The sequence below is a fragment of the Silurus meridionalis genome, chromosome 4, assembly GCF_014805685.1.
Source record: "Silurus meridionalis isolate SWU-2019-XX chromosome 4, ASM1480568v1, whole genome shotgun sequence".
Classification (NCBI taxonomy): Eukaryota; Metazoa; Chordata; class Actinopteri; order Siluriformes; family Siluridae; genus Silurus; species Silurus meridionalis.
In genome coordinates this window covers 32,065,592-32,089,414 of record NC_060887.1, presented here as the reverse complement: position 1 = coordinate 32,089,414, position 23,823 = coordinate 32,065,592, and the positions used below count along the sequence as shown (strand labels likewise).

The window sequence follows — 23,823 nt, the reverse complement described above, 5'->3', positions numbered from 1 at the left end:
GGTATAATTGCTGCTAATGCTACTTCTATTTTTTGGATCGTTGCACAGCTGCACCCCAGCATCGTAGCAGCGCATGCTGGTCCACCCAGATAATAATGTACCTGATCCTCACACGTAGCATGCTAATGAAATAAATGTTTTAGAGCAGATGTGATCTGCATTGTGTTTCTGCTAATGTTACTGTCATTCGTGTTCATTCAGTTCATTCGAATTCCATTAATCTCCTATTGGCAATGTAATATTTGTAGATTACCTGACGTGAAGACCAAACCACGTGAGGCCACAACCGCATAAATGTTCATGTTTCTCCATGGTCATCTTTAATAGATTGGGATGTGTATAGTCCATCTGATCTAAGTCAAATAAAGGCTCAAGAAACAAGTAATTCTTTTTATGTGTGTTATTTCAATGCCTCGAATGAACAGAGCTAAGCGACATGCCCTTCATAGCACCCTGTAACCTGTTTATCGTCCACCATTCAAAACAACAATTCTATTCTTAAGTGGTCCTGTGATGTTCGCGTTCTGTTAACGGATGGCATTGAAGGGGCGGATAAATAGTATGCTAGATATAGATGCGCTGCCTTCAGTAATTGCGAACTTGAACCAGGTGCATTTGGTTTATTTGTGCAGATTTTTAAATCTGAGTGTGTGGTGGTGGTTGAAAAACATCGTTTTATCTCTGTGAAGAGTTTAAGCATTCGGGGAAAGTTTTCTGATAAGGAACATTGTGTGGGTGTTGTGTTAGCACAAGGCTGAAAATAACAGCAGCATTATATGCAGGTAACTTTCATGTGGTATCTATAGAAACCATACACACAGTTGTTTTGGTGACACATGAGGATATAGGCTTGTGCAACATTCAGTTTTCAGCCCTTTTAACTTATTGGTTCTGTGTAATACTGTGCTTTTGTATCGGGTCATTGCTGGTTAGAACTCATGTTCCCTGCATGAGGTACCACAGACCAGTGTTCCTGTCTTTTTCCTCTCCTAGGATCTGCCTGCTTCCTCCCAGTGCCCTTCCCCTGGATGGGTTTCTGTTCGATTAGAGGCACCTCTGTGTAGCTGGGGATGGTTTTGCATCAATGGCCTGGGGATCCATGAAATTACAGAGCAACACAGGAGCTTTTACAATAGATTTGGACTGTAATTCATGTCAACAGTCTGCTACGATGGCTTAGAACCACAGGATTAATTTAATCATCTGTCGCTGCACACCTAAGCAACGTTTAACCGTAATGAATAGACACTCAGGGCTATCTAGATGAGGATAGGTTCTCTTTTGAGTCTGATTGATCTCAGGGTTTCTCCCTCATGCCATCTCAAGAGTTTTTTTTTTTTTTGTCAAAGTAGTCACTGGCTCATTCATTACGAGCAAACGTATTCATTCTTTATTACCGCATTATCTGTGGAAAGCTGCTTTGTCCATTGTTAAATGCGCTCTACAAATAAAGAGAAATATTGAATTGAATGTTCAAGAACCTCCAGGAGTATTGGAAGCATAGCTGTGTGGGAATCACCACCCAGTATTAACAAAATTATTGTAATTAATATTCGGTTAATTAAATGACGTCTTAGTGGACACATGTTCTGTGAGTGGAAAATTCAGGGAAAAAAAGCTCTCGAAGTTTACCGAGATGAAGATCCAGCTCAAAGGTTGCCATTTTGCCACCAGTGTGGAGGTCCAGCTCAGAGAGCAGAATGGTGTTTAGCATGTCACCTTCAGGACACTTTCCAGAAGTGGCAGGAAAGTGGGGAGCGCTGTATTGCTGTGCAATGCTGTGTCTATTTTGAAGGCAATAGTGTGCAAATGTAGATAAAGTACTTTCTTTAGTCTTGAAACTTCCTCGTATTTTGGTTCTTGCACAACACGCTGCTTTTAAGTCAGTATAGTGAAGCATTATAGCTACTATATGACCTAGTGAACACCTTGTATATTTTGCCTTACAGAAAAATACCAATTGAAAGATTTCCGACACAAGCTTGGGGTAGTTTGTCCGAACAACACTGTTCGGTTATATTTTTAAGCTACGTACATCCTGTGTCCTCTCTCAGCCTACTTTTCTGCAAGAAACATGCACGTCTGTATAAATTATGCATGAGGAGAATATGGTCCGTTTTTTTTTTTTTTTTGTCATATGGAGACGATTTGATTTATTTTTTTATTTATTTAACTGAAATGGAGAAGTTGGTTCCATTGTTCCACACGGCTCAGCAGATTGGGAGCTCTCCCTGTAGGGACCGCTTCATAAGTGAAGACTTTCATGCAGAACGTTTCTCTCTCCCTTGACCACATGAAAGGCAGTGAAATTGATAGAATTATGAAAGCCAAACCCTAGAGGAAGAGGAAAAGTGTGCGACTGAAAAGTTTTTCCTTCTCTCAAAGTGTTTCTCCAATTCTGCCCTTTCTCTCCCTAACCTGTCTTTTCTATGAAGAGTCTGAGGTATGAAAGCGGCTGGTATGAAGGGCCCCTGTGAGCTAGCAGGAGCTGTGTCCTGCATGACTGACAAGCCCAAAAAAGAGCCCCTATCTTCCTTCCTGGCACAACCAAATAGATAAAAAATAAATAAAAGCGCTCAGAGAGCAGGGGAAAAACTTTCTCTGAATGTCATTGTTATATAAGAGAATGTACAGGCTGCGGTGTGCATACAGATGAGGTGACGAGGCGGTATGATGTTTATATGAGTTGACGCGAGGAAGGAAACGGCACGGCCCGCTACACAAGGCCGTCTTGCAGGATAAAAGGCCTGATCGATGGTGTCTGGAAAGCAACATCAATCAGCAGGGCCACTAAATTATGGCTATATTAGTATTGAGCTGCTCCAGATCTTGGGATGAAGTACAGGGTGAAGTCTGCTGAGACACTCACAACTACTATGGGGAATAGAGAAAGACCTTCCCTTCTGACCTCGCTCATTTGATCTTCGTAACATCAGCACACATCCATCCTACCCATGTCATTGGTGAGACCCAGAAGAAATAACAGCGTGATAAATGGGACATCATTCGATGTTGTTTGTTGTGACTGAATCCCAGCATGTGTGTGTGTGGTAGAGGAACCTTCACCTGGTGATACTTTTACATTATGACTAAGAAAATGTCAGCTACAAGCAAAGTTCTAGCGTTTTAAAATCAGCTTAGTTACAGAAGTAAGAAAGAGGGAAAATCTGATGTAAGGTTTTATTCTGACTGTGCTGCTGTATTTTTGCTGATATTTTGACTCCGGTATCTGATTACAAACTGAATCGATTAGACTTGCGTCCGTTACACTGCTTCATGTACCACTCCCAAATGTGACATTCACTGTGAAAGAAAATCAAACTTAACTATTAAGGTTTCAGCCGTCTTTACCCAAGTTGATTATTTTTGTCATCATATTTATGAAACTTGCAAGATGAGGTAAAAAAAAAATATATAAATCCCACATTGGTGAAATGGTGCTTTATCGCTAAGGTGTCAAAATCTTTTATTAGCAAAAAAACCCCAAAACTTTATGCTCAACTTTGATTAAATATTATTTTGCTTTTAAATGTATCATATGTATTTTGTTCATTTTTGCATTGCATTGACCCCATCTAGACAGAGCGTTGTTAAATAACAACCTGTAGTTTGAGTAGTTTTATTTATTTATTTATTTTTAAAGAACTGTTGTTTGCAATTTATCTAGTGAACCCAGACAAGTAAATATCTGTGAACTGTACCACTGCTGCTCTATTAAATATTAGCACTGTTGGACCACTGCTTTTTTAAACAAACGATTTGCCACATAACTAATTCGTTTGGCTGATTCGCGCATGGCACGATAGACCAAAAAACTTATAGGAAATGGAAATTTATGGAGTTTTATGTTGAAATAAAGAAATGTATTAATACAAATATAATTATTCATTATAAAAAATTTCGCTATATTTTCGCAAATGTTTTCCGTGTGTGTTTGAAGTGTGAGGGAGGATGATTTACGGCTTAAACAAACAACCAAAAAACATATTTGGGGTGGTGTTCCTTTATTGCGGGCAGTTTTGGAACGTAACCACCGCGATAAACAGGATTTTACTGTACTTCAGAAATTAATATCACTTCAGAGAAACATAAGAGGTGACTTCATGCTATATATTGTAGGAGAATAGTGGATGAAGTATAATTTTATGCCTTATGAACATTCTTCAAAACAGAAGAGAACATGCCAGGAGCTTTAGAGCTTGTAATGTGCCACATATGGAGCTCTGCCACTTATTTAGTAAGATCACAGTATAAATATTACATTTAGAGACAATGCATTTTCCCCCACTGAAAATTCCTTAAGTAATCTAATTTATTCTCCAACACTCACACACTTGGCTATGATTTTCAGTAGTAATGATCCATTCCTGCAGCAGCACTGAGGCTCGAGCTCACTGAGGAGCCACACGGAGCACACAATATTAGCTTTAATCCATTCACATCAGCACATGCTAATGCACTTCCACTAGCAAGAAGACTGGAGGGATGGAGGGATGTGAGGAGGGGTAATGACCTGCACATGCTGCATGTGACGTATTAAAACCTGTAATTCTGTCCTGGGATGAGAGGGTAGTAGGATTAAGGCCTTGGGTTATGGTTATACACAGTCTAGCACTACCTCTAATACAAGTTCTTCCTGTGGAACAATGTTCCTATATGTTTCAGCCACAAGATTGTTAGTAAAGATTCTGGCACAAGTACTGGTGATTGGTGAGGAGACCAGGGGTGCAGTCATTGTGTTCAGTTGTGTTTAACTGTGTTGGTCAACTGGTCAGAGCTCTATAGTAGGCCACTCAAGCTCTTCAACCTGGATGTCTTTGTGCGGTTACCATTTTTTGAAGTCATTTGAAATTGATTTAAATTTTTATTTATTTACAGTGCGTTCAAAAAGTCTTCAGTGGCTGTAGAGAGCAGTTAGTGGAGCACGTCTTTAAAGCTGGCAATAAATATACAGATTTATTGGGTGGAAAATTTTCAGCAGCTTCTCTGGAGACAAGAAAACCACATCAAGATCACATACTGTGCGAGATTTAATAAATAAATATGAGTGAGAATAATGATGAGTTTCATTAAACAAATAGTTTCCCATAGCTTACTCTACGCTGCCACTGAGGAGCGACTTTTTGAACGCACTGTATTTGTATTTTGATGTAATATGGCAATGAGTTTAATGTAAATGAGTTTAGTTTAGTACATCTCTCTCTTTCACCCCCCTCACCACATCCATAAACCTCTTCCTTAGTCTTCCTCTTTTCCTCCTTCCTGGTGGCTCCATCCTCAGCATTCTCCTACCGATATACCCCATGTCTCTCTTCTGCACATGACCAAACCATCTCAATCTCGCCTCCTTTCCCTTGTCTTCAAAACATCCTTCATGCACTGTCCATCTAATAAACTAATTTCTAATCTTGTCCATCCTCGTCACGCCCAACAAAACCCTCAACATCTTCAGCAGCAATAAAAAATGGAAAATTTTCTAAAAAGAAAAACAAATGACTTGGGGGGGGGGGCTTGTTGGGGTGTCAGTACAAGGGTATTGTACAAATAAACAGGCTGCTTAAATAAATTAAGTGCTCAGAATTCATATATTTTTCTTTTCTCACTCACAAACAAAACTTCTCATTATATTAAACTGTATATCTTGTCTCCTGTCAGAGCTAATATGTAATCAAATCTCGTTCTCTGCTGAGAGATAAAAATTATGGTTTGGTAAAATAAACCCCCGGTTGCACAATTGAAAGCTCACCAGGGTCAGACTGTACAATAAGCCCGAGCGGCGTCTTCACAGCTCCGTTGTAATTACATTGACCCCGTCCATGCGATTTGAGTCTGCTTTCCATACGAAGCCAGCCTAGATGAGAAGTCCGTTCCAGACTTCATTAAATTTCTCATCTATAATAAATAGTACAGGGTCCCCTGGCTAACGCTGCTGATGCAGACATGGAGATGATCACCTCCACCGTGGAACTGACTCCATCATCTCAGAATGAGTTGTACTGATGATGTACTCTGCTCCTAAATTCTGATAGAGCAAACACATTTTAATAAACAGCACAGTGTCCCTTTATACCACACTATACTTTAGGGATAATCACACTAAATTACTTTAATCTGTACTCTGTCAATATCTGCCATACTCATTCATCCTGTTGAAGCCATTTCTATAGAAGTAATAATATTTTGAGTTTATTTTGTAAAATCTGAGAAAAACCTGTGTTGCAAATGAAACGTAGAAATTGGAATGTAACAGTTAGCCAGTGATCTAGTATAACGTAATTTGATTGGCTGTTAGATTTAGTATGAAAGAAATAGAACCCTCCGAAACAGTCAGAAGCCACTGGACTTTGGAGAAACACAGTCTTTTGACCTACACAGAACGTCACAGTAATTTGTAAGAAAAGATCCTTAGTTTTTATTTTATATGTTTTAACTTTTTTACGGCTTCTCCCATTAGGGGTCGCCACAGCGGACCATCCGCATGTTTGATTATTTGGCACATGTTTTTACACTGGATGCCCTTCCTAACGCAACCCTCCCCAATTATCCGGGCTTGGGACCGGCACTAAGGCTTGTGCAACCCTAATGGCCGGGGTTGGTTCCATGACTGGGGATCGAACGTGGGTCACAGCGGTGAGAGCGCCTCATCCTAACCACTAGACCACCAGGGGACCTATTTATTTATCTATCTATCTATCTATTTATTTATTTAATTAATTTTTCAATTTTTATGTTTTAAGATTCATAATTAAACAGTCAAACGAAGAAATTTGGATTCAAGACTTTTATTCACAGACGTTTTGTGTTGAGTACAAAAGAACTTTGATGTCCTAAGCTAGTGAGTCAGCTTGGTGCACTCACACATCCCTTTCTAGAATTCATGTGTATATACATACATTTTTCTATACTTTTGTTTGTTACGTATTTTTTTTTATCTCTATTTTTTTGTCATGTTTAAATGTTGGACAGTCGTAAAAAGCATTTCACGGCATGTCGTAGTCTGTATGAATGTGATCAATAACATTTGAATTCAAAACTCTCCAAATTTTACAACAGTTATCTGATCATACAGTTTCGACTCGGTGGGCAAATTTATTTATTTATTTTTTTTTTTTTTAATTTTTGTGTTTTTTTAATTTTTAATTTTTTTGTAATTTTTTTTACTCACAGTGCTCTACTAGCATACGTAAAATGGCTGAACGCAGTAAATGATTGCATCACTTAGTTATGTGCTGAAGATTTTAGCGTTCTGCGTTCTCTTTCATGCTTATCTAAGGGTGTTAATTCATCATGAGTGCTATCTCAACTGAAGCGCTAACTTGAGTTCGAGCCAGGTGATAATTACTTTTTATACCAATACTAACGTTTCGCTTATTTTTAACAGTGTTAATACAAAAGATTTTATATTTTTAAACACTTAATTGTGGCTGATATCCGTTCTGCTTTTTCTACCAGACAGATACAGTCTGTTATTAGGGGGAAAAAATACGAGAGAGAACTACCCGTTCACCTAAACGTGAAAGTGGTCAAATGTACTGTTCACTGAACCGCAGGCTACTGTTAAATTTCTTCTGCTTCATTTAGTTAAATATGATTAATGTGTCTGCATTCAGTAGGACAGATTATGTGTAAACATGAATAATAAGCGACTTTGTAAGAACATTTTCACGTACTCATTACTGAGCTATTTTACTGCACTATTAATCATTATTTCTTTTTTCCAGCTCTAGGAAAGTTATAATGTATGTATTTATTTCCTTTTGGTGACTTGCACGTTGTCCTGACTATTATAATTATATTATATTGCATATCTGTGGTTCAAAAAATGTAAGCACTTACTGGTAAATAAGCAAAATTGAGTTGATGTAAAACAAAGCAGGGAGGATTTTTTTTTTTTAACGAAGCTAATGCTTTTAGCCAGCAGAGTAAATTGAAACAGTTTTGCCTTACCAGTGCCACCCCAAAATTGTATTATTTTTCTAGAGCCACACATCCTGAAGTGTAAATAAATGCCCTCTTCAAGGAAGGCTCAACATTTCGATGATTATATGTTTCATTTTTTTTTTTTTTCACCCTTTGTTAAATAACAACCGTATTTCATTAATCAGTTTGATATTCTGCTATTCTTAGAGATCCTGGCAAATGAGAAGTTGCTATAGAAACAGTGTTCGAACAATCACATTAATAAAACCAGCAGTTTGTCAGATGTACCGTTATAGACATTTAAGCTTATTTTTGCCCAATGAGAATTGAAAAGTCAGGTGGTTAAAGTCTCCCAGTTGTTTTGATTGGTGTGAGGCAGGATTTAGACCTACACAATATCGCCAACAGTCTTCTTCTGGGAAGATGTTCCACTAGATTTGGGTTCATCAGCCACAAGCGTGTGAGTAAAGTCAGGTACTGATGTAGGTGAGGTGAAGAGGTCTGCGGTGCAGTCAGTGTTCCAGCTCCCAAAGGTTTTCAGTAGGGCTGAGATCAGAGCTCTACAGCGGGCCACAAAATCTTCCACTCCAAAGCATGTAAAGCAGATCTTCATGGAGCTGGCTTTGTGCACAGGGGCATTGCCATGCTGGAACAGGTTTAGGTTTCCAAGTTCAAGTGAATGCAAAATTTTATTAAGATAAGATATACCTTTATTCGTCCCACAGTGGGGAAATTTTTGTTACAGCAGCAGAGGAAAGAAAAAAAAATGATAATAATAATAAATGCAAATATATAAAAGAATATACACATACTATAAGCATATATAAGCATTATACCCCATCCAAAGACGTCCTGTACGATTGTGTGCCTCTGACTTTGTGGTAACAGTTTGGAGAAGAACCACATATGGCAGAAAAGGTTTGGTGTCTGCAAACTTTTGGCAATATAGTGAATATTGTTTTCTTTGCCATGCCATACTCTTACACAGCCTCATGCCCTCTCTTTGCGATTAACACTTTTTATTGATGCTGCATCCTCAGGTTTCTTTGATTATATTTAACTATTCACACAAAGCTCCAGTGAAAAAATGCCAAACGATGAAATGAGAGAAGTCCCTTTTTTCTTGCCCCTAGACTTCACATGGATCCCTATCGGGATTTCACAGATGTTCCCAAAGAGGAGCATTAAATATCATTAATAGGCACTTTGTTCTCCCATTGCTGCTCTGACATGAGGGAATATCCTTCCATTGCCAACAGATTCACACTGTGGAATGGAAGGCAGCTTGAGTTAGTTGTGTGTGTGTGTGTGTGTGTGTGTGTGTGTGTGTGTGTGTGTGTGTGTGAGTACACACAATCACTATTTCACACTACACCAGGGTCTACTCAGACCCTGTTGATTCCCACCCACTCCATCCTTGCGAGTTATTGAAGTTGCCAGTTTCTAGAGCCAATCCATTTCCACCTCTCCCTAGTGTCAGTGTAGCGCCTCTCTGTTCATATACAGTATATTTTGTAGAGCCTGTGTCTCACCCTTTAGTAAGGAAAGCTACAAAGGGCATTTACACACTTGTCCTGAAAGCTAGAGTTCACAGGCATGATTAATTTGGGACCTATCTAGAGGATGAGTTTTACCCCCAGGTTTGGTTTCACCACACAGACAAATTCCTCGCAAACTGCCCCAGCCATGGCGTTCTAATGTTCCTGTTTGATGCAGGGTCTTTGCAAGTCTTTAAAGTTTTCAAAAGCTGTAGTCACATGTTCTTCATATCCATGTAGCTTCCATCTAGCTCCAGGTGTACAGCGTAACACATGGCGTAAATCTCTGCTGCATTAAACAGGGTAACGTGGCTGCCTATTAAACCCTACATGCTTGTTTTTTTTCTAAGGCTGTAAAAGTCGAAACCTTCTGACATTTAATGTGGTCACTTAAAGCTTTTGCCACTGTAATGGCCTTTGGAAAGTCATTTCTTGTCCTCCATTAGTGTAAAGTGATGGTTCTTTCTCTTCTCGCATCCTCAAGGTGTTTACTGAAGACTGACACTTGAAGAAAGTGTCTGGTATGTTGGACGATCACTAATGCAATACAGTGACCTCTGAGCGAGCTTGTTAGCATGACTGCTAAGAGGAATCAGTGATGGGAAATCCATGTTGGAAATCTATCTGCTGTTTGACAGACTTTTAACTGAACAGATAAAGTTTCTTTCTTCTTTCTTTCCTTTCTGACTTCCGTTTTTACTCTTTGCTGACTACCTTCTAAAGGTACCGACTAAATTTTTTTCATTGCAGTCATTTCTAATTTTCTTCCTTCCCAACTAATTTTTTCCCCCCGAATTTGCTTCCTTTCTATTTTCTTCCCTCTTTGATATTCTTAATTTACTTACTCTACTCCTAACTACCTTTGTGACTTGTTTTTTTACATTTGTTTGTCTGTCTGTCCCTTTCTTCCTTTCTTCTGTTCATCACTTCATCCAAATGTCTTTTCAACTTTCTGTCCATCTTTCCTTCCTTCTGTCCATTCATCATTTCTTCTATCTTCCGTCTTTCCTGTCTTGCTTACTTTTGTTCATCAGTCCGTCTTTCCATCTATTCAACCATCAATCCTTCCTTCCTTCCTTCCTTCCTTCCTTCCTTCCTTCCTTCCTTCCTTCCTTCCTTCCTTCCTTCTTCCTTCTGTCCTTTTTCTGTCTGACCTGCCAGGAATTACTGCCAGCAGAACTTTGCATCGACTCGAACCCTAACCATTCTAAAGCTGATTTTCTACCACACAAGCTCTTTATAGAGTTCACACTCCATACACTCATTCGTTGCATGTTTTCGGAGGTTGAAGGAAAGCAAAATTGACACAGGGAGACAGTAACCTAAGTTCAGGATTGAACCCCAGGGTGGTGCTGCAGGGCCTACATTGAGGTCATTATGTGTAAATGTGCATGTTGTATTTGTGCGTCATTTAACATTTGTGTATTTTATTTACATATTTATCATTTTTAGTAGGTTTCTTACCCATTGAAATGATGTGACATCTCAGTGTTGGAAATTTTTATAACATTTAAGTTTTTGCATCAGTCACAAAACATTTCCTTTTGTGATCTTGTCTCTTCACAGGATGGTGCGAGAAGTCCAGCGGTGTCTGAGGTGTCACTGAATCGCTCTCATGACGATCATGAGCGACGCATCTCTCACTCTCTCTACCCCGGAGCTGTCGAGGGCTTGGACGACCCAGTCAACACGCGCTCGATCATGGGCAGGATGATCGGTGAGGAAATACGTACACGTCTGATGCTTTTTCAAACACACTCGCTCGCACACAAACCTATATACAACATACACCGCCCAGGCATAACTTTATGGCCACTGATCAGGCATGACATTATATACACTGCCTAATATTGTCTCGGTCCCCCTTTTGCTGACAAAACAGTTCTGACCCGTCGAGCATTAACAGCATTAACTTCTTCAGCAATGTGAGCTACAGGAGCTCATCTGTTGGATTGGAGCACTTTAGATAGATACTGACCACTGCAGACCGGGAACATCCCACAAGAGCTGCAGTCTTGAGATGCTCTGACCCAGTCGTCTAGACATCACAATCCAGCCCTTTTCAAACGCTTAAATCCTTAAACTTGCCCATTTTTCCTGCGTCTAACACATCAACTTTGGTGCGACAAGTGGCATGATGAAAAGATGTGTTATTCACATCACCGGTCATAATGTTATAATGTATATATGCACGCAAATTATGATGTATATGCTATGCCATTTGTATGCATAACACCTTTTCTTTTCTAATACATGCACACGTTTTCCCTCACATTTCTTCTGCCCTACTTCTTGCAATCTTGTCTCTTTGACAGGCATAGACATAAAAAAAAATAAAAAAGCCTACGGGATCGTAAATATCTCCCGTCAACGTGACGTGCGAGTTCCTAAAACGAACTTGCATTTAAAGCGTTCAAGCTCTCAGCAGCAGTCGACACGGGACAAATGAGCAGCGTGGAAAAGTTGGAGGAGTTTTAGACGTGGAGAAGATGGGAGCAGTCAGTATCGACAAGCTTGACAAATTGTCACATTTTCAGGGGCAGATTGACATTTTTTTTCATCCCCGTTCTGTTTGACGTTACGTTTAACAGAAATTTAGACTGCCCTGTGAATTAAGGCCAGTGTATAGAGTGGAGTGGAGTAAAGGGCTGCGTCAGAGAGGGAAGTGCCTCGTCTGTCACTCATAAGCATGTACAGGTGTATGAGCCATGCTACAAAACACAAACATTATCATTTGTAATGCAGGAAAAATTACTGTACAAGATTTAAAGGTTTGCATCTGGTTAAATAGCTAACAATTGTCTCGCAGAATAGTTTCTCAAGTTTCAATTAAATGTGCAATGGCCTTCAGAGCTTTTATCTAGAATCGGAAATACCTTCATGTCTTGAAAAATGAAAATAAAAGATTATCCCCATTAGAGGGAGGGGTGGGGACCCTATTGTGCCCAGCTACTGTAATCTGCACTTTGAAAGAGAACAGGAAGATGCGTTAACCGTCCTGTAATGGTTGATGGATGGCAGAATCCAGTTCAAGTTCAGCGTTGTTTCACAATATTCAGGGTTATTAAGAAGTGCATAGGGGAGAAAATGGAGCGTATTGTTAGCGAGTTTGGACGGCACGGAAATTGCCACGCTCAACCAAAAATGCTTTACAGGCTATAACGGTTGAACCGCTTTTTTATTTATTTATTTATTTTTTTTTTTTACATCACAGGAAATGATTTCCAGTAAACACACGTATGAACTGCTGGCAATGTACAGTGCTGTCATTAAGTCTGGCATGTATTACAGAAAAACCTATTGGTCCTGAAGTATAGCAAATACAGGGATATTTGATGCTGCTATGAGGGATACTGGTAATAACTTGAGGCATCATGGGTTATAAGAAGCGCGATCCGATGGCATCAGTGATGGCGTGAGGAAGGTGTCAGAGAGAGTTACAGATGGCAGACGATGAGATACGGCTCATTATTGATCCTGATTTTCTATCCTGGTGCTTCTTAGAGAAAAAGAAAGGCATAGAATAAAGCACTCAGTCAGTCAGGTGAGCAGGGTAGAGTGATGGAGGAGTGGGGCAGTTAATCTAGCTCCAGCGTGCCATCTCATTGATTAGCCATGGACGGATTGATGGGTCGAGGTGTCGGACGACTGTCAGAAGGATAAACTGGTGTCTGGGAAAGTGTGCATGTACGAAGTGTGTGCATACGCATAGACTCATACACGTTCCCTACCAGCCGTGAAATTGATAACTTCAACAGCAAAACAGCTATAACTGACAACAAGGTGAATGTAAAGACCGGCCTCCTTCCTCCTCCTTCTTCTGACATTGCACTTGGAAGGTAAATTGTTAAGCATGTTAAAAGCGGAAGCACGAAGCTCCGGATGCTCTCCTATGTGTCTCCGCAGTGCCGTCGAGGGCATTAGTGTGATTGCAGGCTGTGCTCACGTCTCAGCTATTAATTGAAAAGAGCAACTTGAAGCAGGATGTCATGCTGGGTCTCAAATTGAGGACCCCGTCGATCGCTTCTAGGCACGCTGTTCAGTTAAAAGGGAATGCAGGTGGAGGATAGTGAAGGATACAAAGCTCTTACCAGTTTTTCACTCTGTTTTACTCAGAGAATGAGGAGAAATGAGAGCTGAAGTAGATAGACTCAACCTGTGACTCACAAACAAAAACACTGTTGTATTAATGTGTGTGTCTGGTTGTTTTGTCTGTCAAATTCTCATGCAATTCACTTGTTGTGACTGATACTGTATGTTGTGCAAAATATCACCTCCAAAAGTGGCGCGTGTGTGTGTGTGTGTGTGTGTGTGTGTGAGCATAAATAATATTGCTTCCATAAGGCAATACAGTTGTTGTGGTGACTGTCATGGCGTATGACTCATGGCTGGCTTTGTATTCATACAAGAGATTTCACAGAAACATCTTTTTCGAGATGTAATAAAAGTCTTTTTAGGTTGGACTGTTTATGTAGGAATGTCACACTATATTATGTTGCCTATATACCTGTAGGAATAACCACAAATAATATGCAACATTTGAATGTATGTATATTTTCTCCATTAAGTGTTTTACCTCTCAATAACCAGTTACCATAATCAAAAGTATTAAGAGTTTGAAATGAAGATATAGTGAAATATTTAGATTACATGTAAACTAAATAAGTGACAGTTATGGGTTTTTAGGTGAAGCTACTGCTTTCTCAGCACAGATATTTGACCCACTTATGAACAAGTTAATGAACAGATTCTAATAAAAATGTCAAAAATTGTATTAAAATGTGTTGGAAGTTGAGTGTGGGAGTATCATGAAGATTCTCTGGGATCTCCTGCTATGTCACTTAATCAACATGTAACCTAAATTCTTACATAAAGAAAACAACACAAGTGATTTGATATTTATCTTTCTTTATATTTATATATATATATATATATATATATATATATATATATATATATATATATATATATATATATATATATATATATATATATAGGATAGTTTCAAGTCCAAACTTGGGTCAAATATGGCTGTCTAATTTTGTGAGTACCTTGAGATAACTTTTTATTTAAACCCTAATAAACATTATTTAACTAGATAAACACTAGTTTATCATACTAGGAAAATTTCTACTATAAAATGATTAACCACATTGGTTAATGGACATTTAATGGACAGTATTTATGATATTTGAACAATAGCTGTGATCATTTCAGTCTACACAGGTGTTCTATGAGCTCAAAAATCAATTTTAAGAATAAGGGAATAAGATAAATGGGTGGTTAATGTAGATGATCAAGAAGAATCAAAGTCATCAGGCTAACTCCATTCAAATGTCAACCCAACCATGGGATAATAAAGTCGTGAGCACAGGAAATCACTTTTAAATTGCCCATTTAGGTCTATATAGAACTTCTTTGATTGAATTCGGAAGGAAATTAAGCCATCAGATGTAAGAGGTACAGGATGATTTAACCAGCAACAGATCACAGTTTTAACAGAGTGTCCCAACGACTCATCTAGTTTTACTTAATGTCATCACTAAGGGTGACACCCTTATTCCAATCTTTGATTCAAGAAATGGTGCTCCTGTGATGTAGATTTCTTGATTCTACGTTTCCTTTTCTGTAACGCCAGCTTTGACGCCAGAGCCAACTGTAATTCCCGATCACATGCATCCTCAATCATACATGGCTTCTGTAGTAACAGCAGATTCGCAGCAGTTTGGATTGCAGATGATTTCAGGCAAAAACAGTTATGTGACAAAGAAATATTTATAATTGTCTGTAGGGGTAGGTTTATTTAGCATTTATAAAAGGGGTCTTAGGCGTCATTGTATATGGTCAGTGGGTGTATTGTGTTTTGAGGGAGAATACGAAAGCATTAACAGCTTGTTCTACTAAAATTTAGCTATAAATGATTGAAAAGTAGGCAATTAGTGTTAATTCATAAATTAGACATTGTTACTTGCAGTGGTGTTTCGCTTTAAGACGTGCAGTTAAAATCACAGCTTTGCATTGAAGTGCATTATGTCGTGTCACATGATCATCTGAGTTGAGTATTCTTAGTAGTTACATTCATGGAATTTAGCGACAAGGGCCTTGCTGAAGGAGCCAACAGTGGCAGCTAAGTGTGGTGGTGGGATTCCAACTCATGACCACCAGATCAGCAGTCCAAAAACATCTTTAACACTAAGCTACCCCTTTTGCATGTCATACCTTATTAACCACACTGTGCATCAGCATCTGTTCTACAATTAGAATTCATTTGAGTAAAAAAAATTGAAACTGCAGATTTTATAAAACTGTAGTTTTTGTCTTTATTGAAGTCTTTATTTCGTAATTACAATGTTTTCTTTAAAGGTCTTTACAATATTTGTTGATGAAAAAGTGCCTCTCCTGAACATCCTATCTGCCTAAAGTCACATTCACAGAATGCTAAACTGATATATATCTGTAGCAGGTACAGAATATGTTCCTTTTAACTATTGTTTTCCCTCTGAAATGCAAATCTCTGCTATTGTGAATTCCGTGTTGGGAATGAGGCAGTTTAAAAGTCAGATTTAATGCAGTTTGAATGTCACACCCCCATAACACTGGAATTGCTGAGCACAAAACACTGAAATGAGGTCATTCTGCTTTGGTGTTTTATGCTTGTGCCTTTCTTCTTTGTGTAGAAATCATGCTGATTTCCATCGAGCAATAACAATTTTGTATTATATTGCGCTGTTTTTTTTTCCTTTCTTTCTTTCTTTCTTTCTTTCTTTCTTTCTTTTCTTTGATCCCAGGCTCGTTCTATTTTCCCACCACATGAAGTCACTACAGGACATTTCTGAAGCATTATAGATATATAGATATATGCAAACTTGTGAATGCTGATTGCTAGTTCATAGGAACTTATGATTAATGCCACATGTTGGCGTCTCTTTAGTACAGCCCACTCTAGGAGCATTTATTTAGCTTGCTCTTGTAAATGTAGAAATCTTTCTCTGAGGTTTAAAGAAAAGTCAAGGTGATGTGCCCTGACCCAGCCTGTTAAATCCATCACAGTGTAGGAAAGATTCATACACAAAATGACCTCTCAATGATTGTTAACTTAACAGACACGCCTTATATCTGACAGAAGTGAGTCGCTAATGACCTCATACCCATTCAATCACTGCTCATTTAAGGCTTTTGTGAAAACTAGTGAAAAATCTTTAGTGCAAATGGCATGACCTTTAAGCAGAGATTAAAGATCAACACAAATTGTCTATATATCATTGTTTGGTATTGTAATATTAAAAGAAAAATAATAATACTGTAATTGGAGTGACACATTTGTTGCTTTGGGGGTCAATTAATAGTTCCCTGTATAATATATATCCCCCAATTCTGCAATTATATTATTATTTTATTATTAAAATAGTAGTAACATGTATACACTTAATATTGTTGGACTACCACCCATAAGCACGGCTCAGTGTTGACCTCCTTAATGTGTTGTTCACTTCCAGTAAACATTAATATTCCAATAAGGAATATGGAGCATGATGGAAAAGGTCTCCCTGTTGCTAAATTATTTCAGCACTGGTGAGGACAAACACGATGACGTCAGCAGCAGTTGGTTGAATTTTGGATCATTTCTGTAACGCCATGGTGTCCAAGTCTGTGTGAAAACACCAGGAGTGTGTTTGTTGTTACTGGTGGACTACATGAGGGGTTGTTTGAAAGCAGCGTGACAGGAAGCAGCAGTAGAGTACTGGGCCATCTGCACGTGGTGAGGGGGAAACAAATGAATCTAAAATAACATCAGTTACAAACACAAGCAGCTCGTTCATCACGGCAGTTTGGTAGGAATTGCTCCTGCTTTTTTCACCCAGATTGTGTCTCCAGTCTCCAGTTTGTGTGAGAGGGAAGATTGGGTATACTGCAGTAGTCTCCAAATACCTTCACATGCACCTCTCTGCCTGTCCTGCACAGCCACTTTAACAAGTGAAAAGTAAGATGTTCATCCTCCTACTCCTTTATTTCATCCAGTCTGCTTGGCCTCTCTGCTCTGTGGGCCTGACTAGCTAATGGATCTCGACAAGGTGCAGAGGAGGTGTCAAAGATTTGTCAGTCTTTAGCATTTTGAATGTCCTCCTGAAAAGAGAGAGATCTTTTCCTTTAGTGAACACCAATCAGCAGTGAGCAGTCCAGCTCTACCCACATCTGAGCTTAAAAATCGTAGAAAAAAAGCTTGTTTTAGTAAAAAAAAATAATCTGTTCCATATCTATTTTGCGTTATAATCTTCTAATAACAGTATAAACTGTAAAAAATAAAATCAACCAATACATAAATAACTAATAGAGCACTGCTTAGTTTCGTCATGCTTCTCGTTCAGGAATGCAGCATGGGCCATCTGGTTAGTTCAATTATTCACTACACTACATATTAGATCCATGAAGAGGAGTATGTCTTCTCACTAGCAAGCTAATTAGCACGATGTTATAGAACTGTGGCCTCTGTGGCATTAATTATTCCTTTCTGTTGCATTGGAGTGGCTTTGGCTGTAACTGTTCCTGTGTTATTTAGCAGAACGCCACGGAGTGTGTTTTTTTTTTTTTTTTTTTTTTTTTTTAATTCAAGTTCAGGAACTTGAATTAGAAGGTTTGCTGGATTGAGAAAACATGACTGTGATAAAAAATAAAGCCGATTAAGGCATAAGATGTTCCACTGTATATTCCTCGGCTATTCACATTTTCCAAAAATTTTAATTTAGTCCTGACATGTCAAGCATTTGTGCTTCTTGTGCCTCCACAAAAGCTCTGTGAAGTTAAGGCATGGACCTCACAAGACTTCTAAATGTGTTGTGGTTGCTAAAACCACCATATTTGCAGCAGATCCTTTATGGCTTGTAAGTTGTGAGGCAGGGCATTCATAGATCAGATTTGTTTGATGATTGGACTGAGGAATTTCAAGTCAACACCTGGAAATTCTTTCTAGAAAGAATGTTTACAGTGCGGCAGGATGCTTTATCCTGTTGAAGGATTCCACTGCCGTTAGAGAATTATGTGCCATGTATGGGTGCATCTGTGTGTCAAAGTAACATACCCATACATACCAGGAACCTGAGGTTTCCCAGCAGTACATTGCCAGGAGCATCACACTACCTCTGCTGCATTGCCTTCTTTGTCAGAGTGCAGCCTAGTGTCATCTTTCCTTAAGGTACAAGCACCAGGGTGTCCAAACGAAAATATGATTCACCAGATCAGGCCACCTTCTTCCTATGCTCCATGGATTTTTTTCTGATACTCAGCAGCAACAATTCAGTGGTACAGTAGCTCTTCTGTGGGATCGGACCAGACAGTTATCCTTTGCTTCTCATGCTTGAATCCACGTCAACAATATAATCGATGTGATTCACGTCACCTGTCACTGGTTTTAAGGCTTTGTCTGATCAGTGTATATTGATTAGCATATGAAATGAGGTAACTTTGAAGGCATGTCTCTTGTCAGGTCTCCATCAATAAACCAGGGCGACCACTAATAAACATTAGCAGGAGGGTTTGATATTTTTGCTTCCATCACTATTGTAATGTATATTCTGGAACTGTATCAAACAGTTGCTTTTGTAATTAGACATGCAGGCAAATATTGATATATGTTTGAGATGTTCTCTTGTCAGACCCCATCAGTCTAGCAGTCTGCATTAAAGCTGTGAGGTGAAATTAACACACTCCTTGCCAGTGTTAAGAAGAATCTAATATAGAAGGTTAACAGAATGTACAACCTATAATAGTGTCAAATTTAACTGCAAACTATACAGTATACAAGAGTATGGGAGGTGGTCATTTGGTGGTTAAGGCATTAAACTTTGGTCGGAAGGTCGTGAGTTTAAATCCCAGCCACACCAAGCTGCCACTTCTGGCCCCCTGAGCAAGGCCTTTAACCCCAGAGCTGCTCAGTTATATGAATGAGAATAATTTAGGTAGCTCTGGATAAGGGCATCTGGCAAATAATAACAATTTCCATTCGGTATGCGTAGATCTCTTTCGGACCATGTCGTTGTGGATGTTTGATATTAGTGTTTTCATCTAAAGACAAATACAGACGATGCATTTTTCTAGTGATGAAAACAATAATATCAAACATCCACAACGACATTTATGAGATAAGATGTTCGAGTGTAAAAGATCTGTAAGCTATGTAAACCAATTCAGCAGCGAAATGATCTGTTTTTCTTTCCTTCTTGCTGGGAAAAACACAATCTATTTGTTACAGTTGACTTTTCTCAGTTCAGAAATGCAGCTTCAGCTTACATTTTTGTCGATTGTAGACTATCTAGGTGCTCTACTATAATGCTAGTTTAGCTGTAGCTTATGCTGCATCACTACTTCGAGCTGTGTCAATGTCCTTGCTGATAACATCAAAGCAAAGTTTGCTCCTATTTTCTTGGCTTTAATTAGACCCTGAAGCATAAGCTGTTTAAAGTTTCCAAAGTCAGAGTGCTCCAAATTGGCCTGCGACGGCTTGTGTACAATGATGGTCTTTTAACACAGTGTCATAAGTCCGACCTGTGCGTCGCTGTTTGTCATCATAAAATGGACTGAAGATTTGCCTCGTTGTCTTGCAAGTAGCTTTAATGATTTATTAATGAACGTCTGGAGCAGCTGAATGCTAATCAAAGCGCTCTTAATTCCTCTGCCAGTCTCATTAGGCCGAGTTAAAGTTAACAAACTTTTGCTGATCAGAGCCGAGCACTTCTCAGGTCCCCAAAGAGACGCGTTACAGAATTATCTTTGGCACTGTGAGAAGTTTGGGAAGGAGAATCATGTGACCGGTTCTTCTTTTACTTTGAGAGTTAGCTTAACCCTTTTATGAAGGGTTGACTTTAATTGTTGATTCTCAGACACTGATTTGAGCAGCAGAGGCAGTGGTAAAAGGAAAATAGTAATATAATAATAGTAATAACAGTAGTAATTCTTCTTCTTCTTCTTCTTCTTCTTCTTGCTGTTCTAATTAGGGGTCTCCACAGCGGCTCATCCGTCTCCATACCCCCCTGTCCTCTACATCTGCCCCTTTCAACCCAACTACCTGCATGTCTTCCTTCACCACATCCATAAACCTCCTCCTTGTCCAAACCATCTCAATCTGGCCTCTTTTGCCTTGTCTCCAAAACGTCCTACATGCGCTGTCCCTCTAATAAACTCGTTTCTTATCTTGTGCATCGTCGTCACTCCCAACGAAAACCTCAACATCTTCAGCTCTGCTACCTCCAGCTCCACCTCCTGTCTTTTGCATAATGGCACTGTCTCTAATCCATACAACATCACAGGTCTCACCACAGTCCTATAAACTTTCCCTTTCACTCTCACAGATACTCTTCTATCACAAATCACTCCTGTCACTCTTCTCCACCCACTCCACCCTGCCTGCACTCTTTTATTCACTTCTCTAACAAACTCTCCATTACTTTGCATTGTTGATCCCAGGTACCTGAACTCCTCCACCTTCTCCACCTCTTCTCCCTGCAACCGCACCACTCCACTGCCCTTCCTCTCATTCACACACATGTACTCTGTCTTACTCCTACTGACTTTCATTCCATTTACATTTACACTTACATTCCCCTTCCCTCTAGTGTGTACCTCCACCTCTCCAGGTTCTTCTTCTTCTCCAGGTACCTGCTCCCTACTCTCACCACAAATCACAATATCATCCACAAACATCAGAGTCCACGGAGACTCCTGTCTGACCTCGTCCGTCAACCTGTCCATGAACCAGTCTGTCGTTCCTGCTGCACACTTCACTACTGTCACACTGTCCTCATACATGTCCTGCACCACCCTCACATACTTCTCTGCCACACCAGACTTTCTCATACAATACCTTTCTTATTTTTTTTACTCTAACTTTTTTCACCTACATGAATTTGGCAGTTAGCAGTGTTGACACTTTTGAAGCTAATAACTCCAAACTATACAAAGGACGCTTAAAAGACTTTCTGAAAGTGCGTTGTGAGTTATTGTGGTTTTTTATGACAGTTTATAAATCAACTTTTTTTTTTTTTTCAGTTTTCTGCTGCAGTCATGACCTGTGTTCTAAAGTCTTTTTCTGAAACCTAATTTGAAACTTGTTTACTTTGCAATTTCACTCTAAAAGTAGGCAGTAATGACATGAAGGTCGGCTCCTGCAGCCCTGCTGTCCCTTGTGCCTGAAGCCAGTCGAGGGGCAGATTTGCATGGCTTATTAAAGGAAATAGTCATAAATTGAAAGCACTGAGATGTGAAATGAAGACTCTGAAGACTCTGACCTTTCAGCAGCTAATAACAACTTTTAGATTTACTTTTGTCTTATAGCTGACAGAAAGAGGACTCTTTATCCCTGTCTTTCAGCAAGTGCTTATTAGTTTTTACCTCAGGAAATGTCCTTAACTCTGCCCTTTCTCTTCATTATTGCAAAGTATTAAAGCTTATTCATTTCCATTAAAGTAAATTTGTCACTCCAAGAGACATTGTGAAGTTGAATGTGAGTTACATCATGCTAAGAGTAAGCCAGAGTAAATACCCCACCCCTCTCTTTGGTAGCAATTACACAATAATTGCTTTTAAGCTGGTAAATTGACTCCGATGATAAAAACAAATGCTCTTGCAGTAGCTTTGCGGAAACCTAGAGATTTCAAGATAAAACATACTCGGCAAACATATAACACATTGCTGTTTTTCTATGGTAAAAAGTCCAGCAAAACAAAATTTGGTAAATAGATATTACTAAGGAAAGGCATAAGCTGCTTTGCCATAGCACAGGATATAACAATTTGACTCCTTTTTTGTAGAACTAATAGTCCTTGTGATATATATTTTATTAGTTGTCTTAATGTGAACAAATTTGGACTATTTAGCTCTGCCAAGCTGTATTGTGAGCTATTCTGCTATAAACAAAACGTACTTCAAACTAGTCATAATACTGAATCTGAAAATCCATGTTCATCAAAAACATGATGAGCTTTGTATAAAAAAAACTCCACACCAATCAATCCTTGATTGCAGAGATTCACACAAGGCCTGAAAAAACATGTTAAGTAAAAGATTGTCGACAAAGCATGGGACATGGTCATTTAAGGGCCAGGGTTTTATAGAAATAACCGTTTTCCTAGAACTGTAAGCCTGATGGAGCTCGGATTTTGGTAAAGCATTTTTTTGCTGTGCATATCTTTACTAATCAGCTTTCATCTAGCATTTCACAAGGTCAACACTGAGCTAATATTGCCTAACATATGGGATCTCTTAAGTGCTCTTTAAAACTTGGCAGGAACCAAACACCGTGGACATTCCTGAAAGAGGTTCATGGACCCTGCTTATCACCACCTGACAGAGGTGCACTTAGCCTTAAGGCTTAATTATACCCGCTTTTAACTAGTTTAATGCATATGCAAGATTACACCTCACATATCCTGTGATCATTTGGTGCCCATCACTAAGGCATCACAGTTTGACTTAGCTTGGATGTTCCCATACATTGATGTTGCTGTGGTTTTAATGAATGAATTTTAAATACTGCAGATTTCTATAAGATATGCAGGCAAGTGTGAACAATTCCTCCCATGTCGCCAATGCTTTTGCATGTGCATACATCTATGCATCAGTTTCTACTCAAGTTTTTCTTTCAGTTGTCATTACAAGTATAGTGTCTGCTGCTCCTCCTGCACCTGTCACTGGCCTCACTTCAGACCTCAGTAGAATAACACTACTGAGATTTCACCTCTCGATGGTGAACAACAGATCCTCTTATTTCAGCTCCATCACCACTTCTTTTTACCAGACATGTAGTTCTTTACTGCTGCAGCATATGTGTTTAACACTGACACACTTACCGTGCTGCTCTCTCCTATCTGTCTCAGGTAACTACCAGCTGTCCCCCACTGTGAACATGCCTCAGGATGACACAGTCATCATTGAAGATGATAGGCCACCTGTTCTTCCTCCTCTCCTGTCTGACCAATCATCTTCCAGCTCCCATGATGACATGGGCTTTGTGACAGAGCTGCCCGGGTCCTGGATCAAAGAGGTTCAGAATCAAGATGAAAGGTAAGAACATTTCCAATAAACCCATATTAGAGGATTAAGTTGAGAAAAATTGACCTAAGCATGCATACTCGTGTGGAATTTGTGCACTTTGTGCCTCAAAAAGATAAATAGCATATGTATCTAGCAATATATAGAGGACAGCTTGGGGTTATTAAAATTGAGAAATCTTTGCAAAGTGTGTCTTACAGAAAGGATCTTCAACAACTATAAAGTCTTGGCTGAATATCAGTTTAGGTAAAACTGAAAGTAAAGCAAAGATTGTGATTTTACCACATGGTGTAAGGGCCTTATGTAACAATTTGCCCTGTGCCTT

The 23,823-nt window shown here is 39.1% G+C and overlaps 1 protein-coding gene across 1 annotated transcript in view; it reads left to right on the top strand.

Annotated features, from left to right (window-relative positions):
- The window catches only part of pard3aa (par-3 family cell polarity regulator alpha, a), a 252,196-nt gene that overhangs the window by 82,068 nt on the left and 146,305 nt on the right, over positions 1–23,823 (top strand). The window contains exons 13-14 of the mRNA XM_046846135.1: positions 11,025–11,175; positions 23,324–23,510. Coding sequence (XP_046702091.1) covers positions 11,025–11,175; positions 23,324–23,510 — 338 coding nt within the window. The remainder of the gene's footprint in view (positions 1–11,024; positions 11,176–23,323; positions 23,511–23,823) is intronic.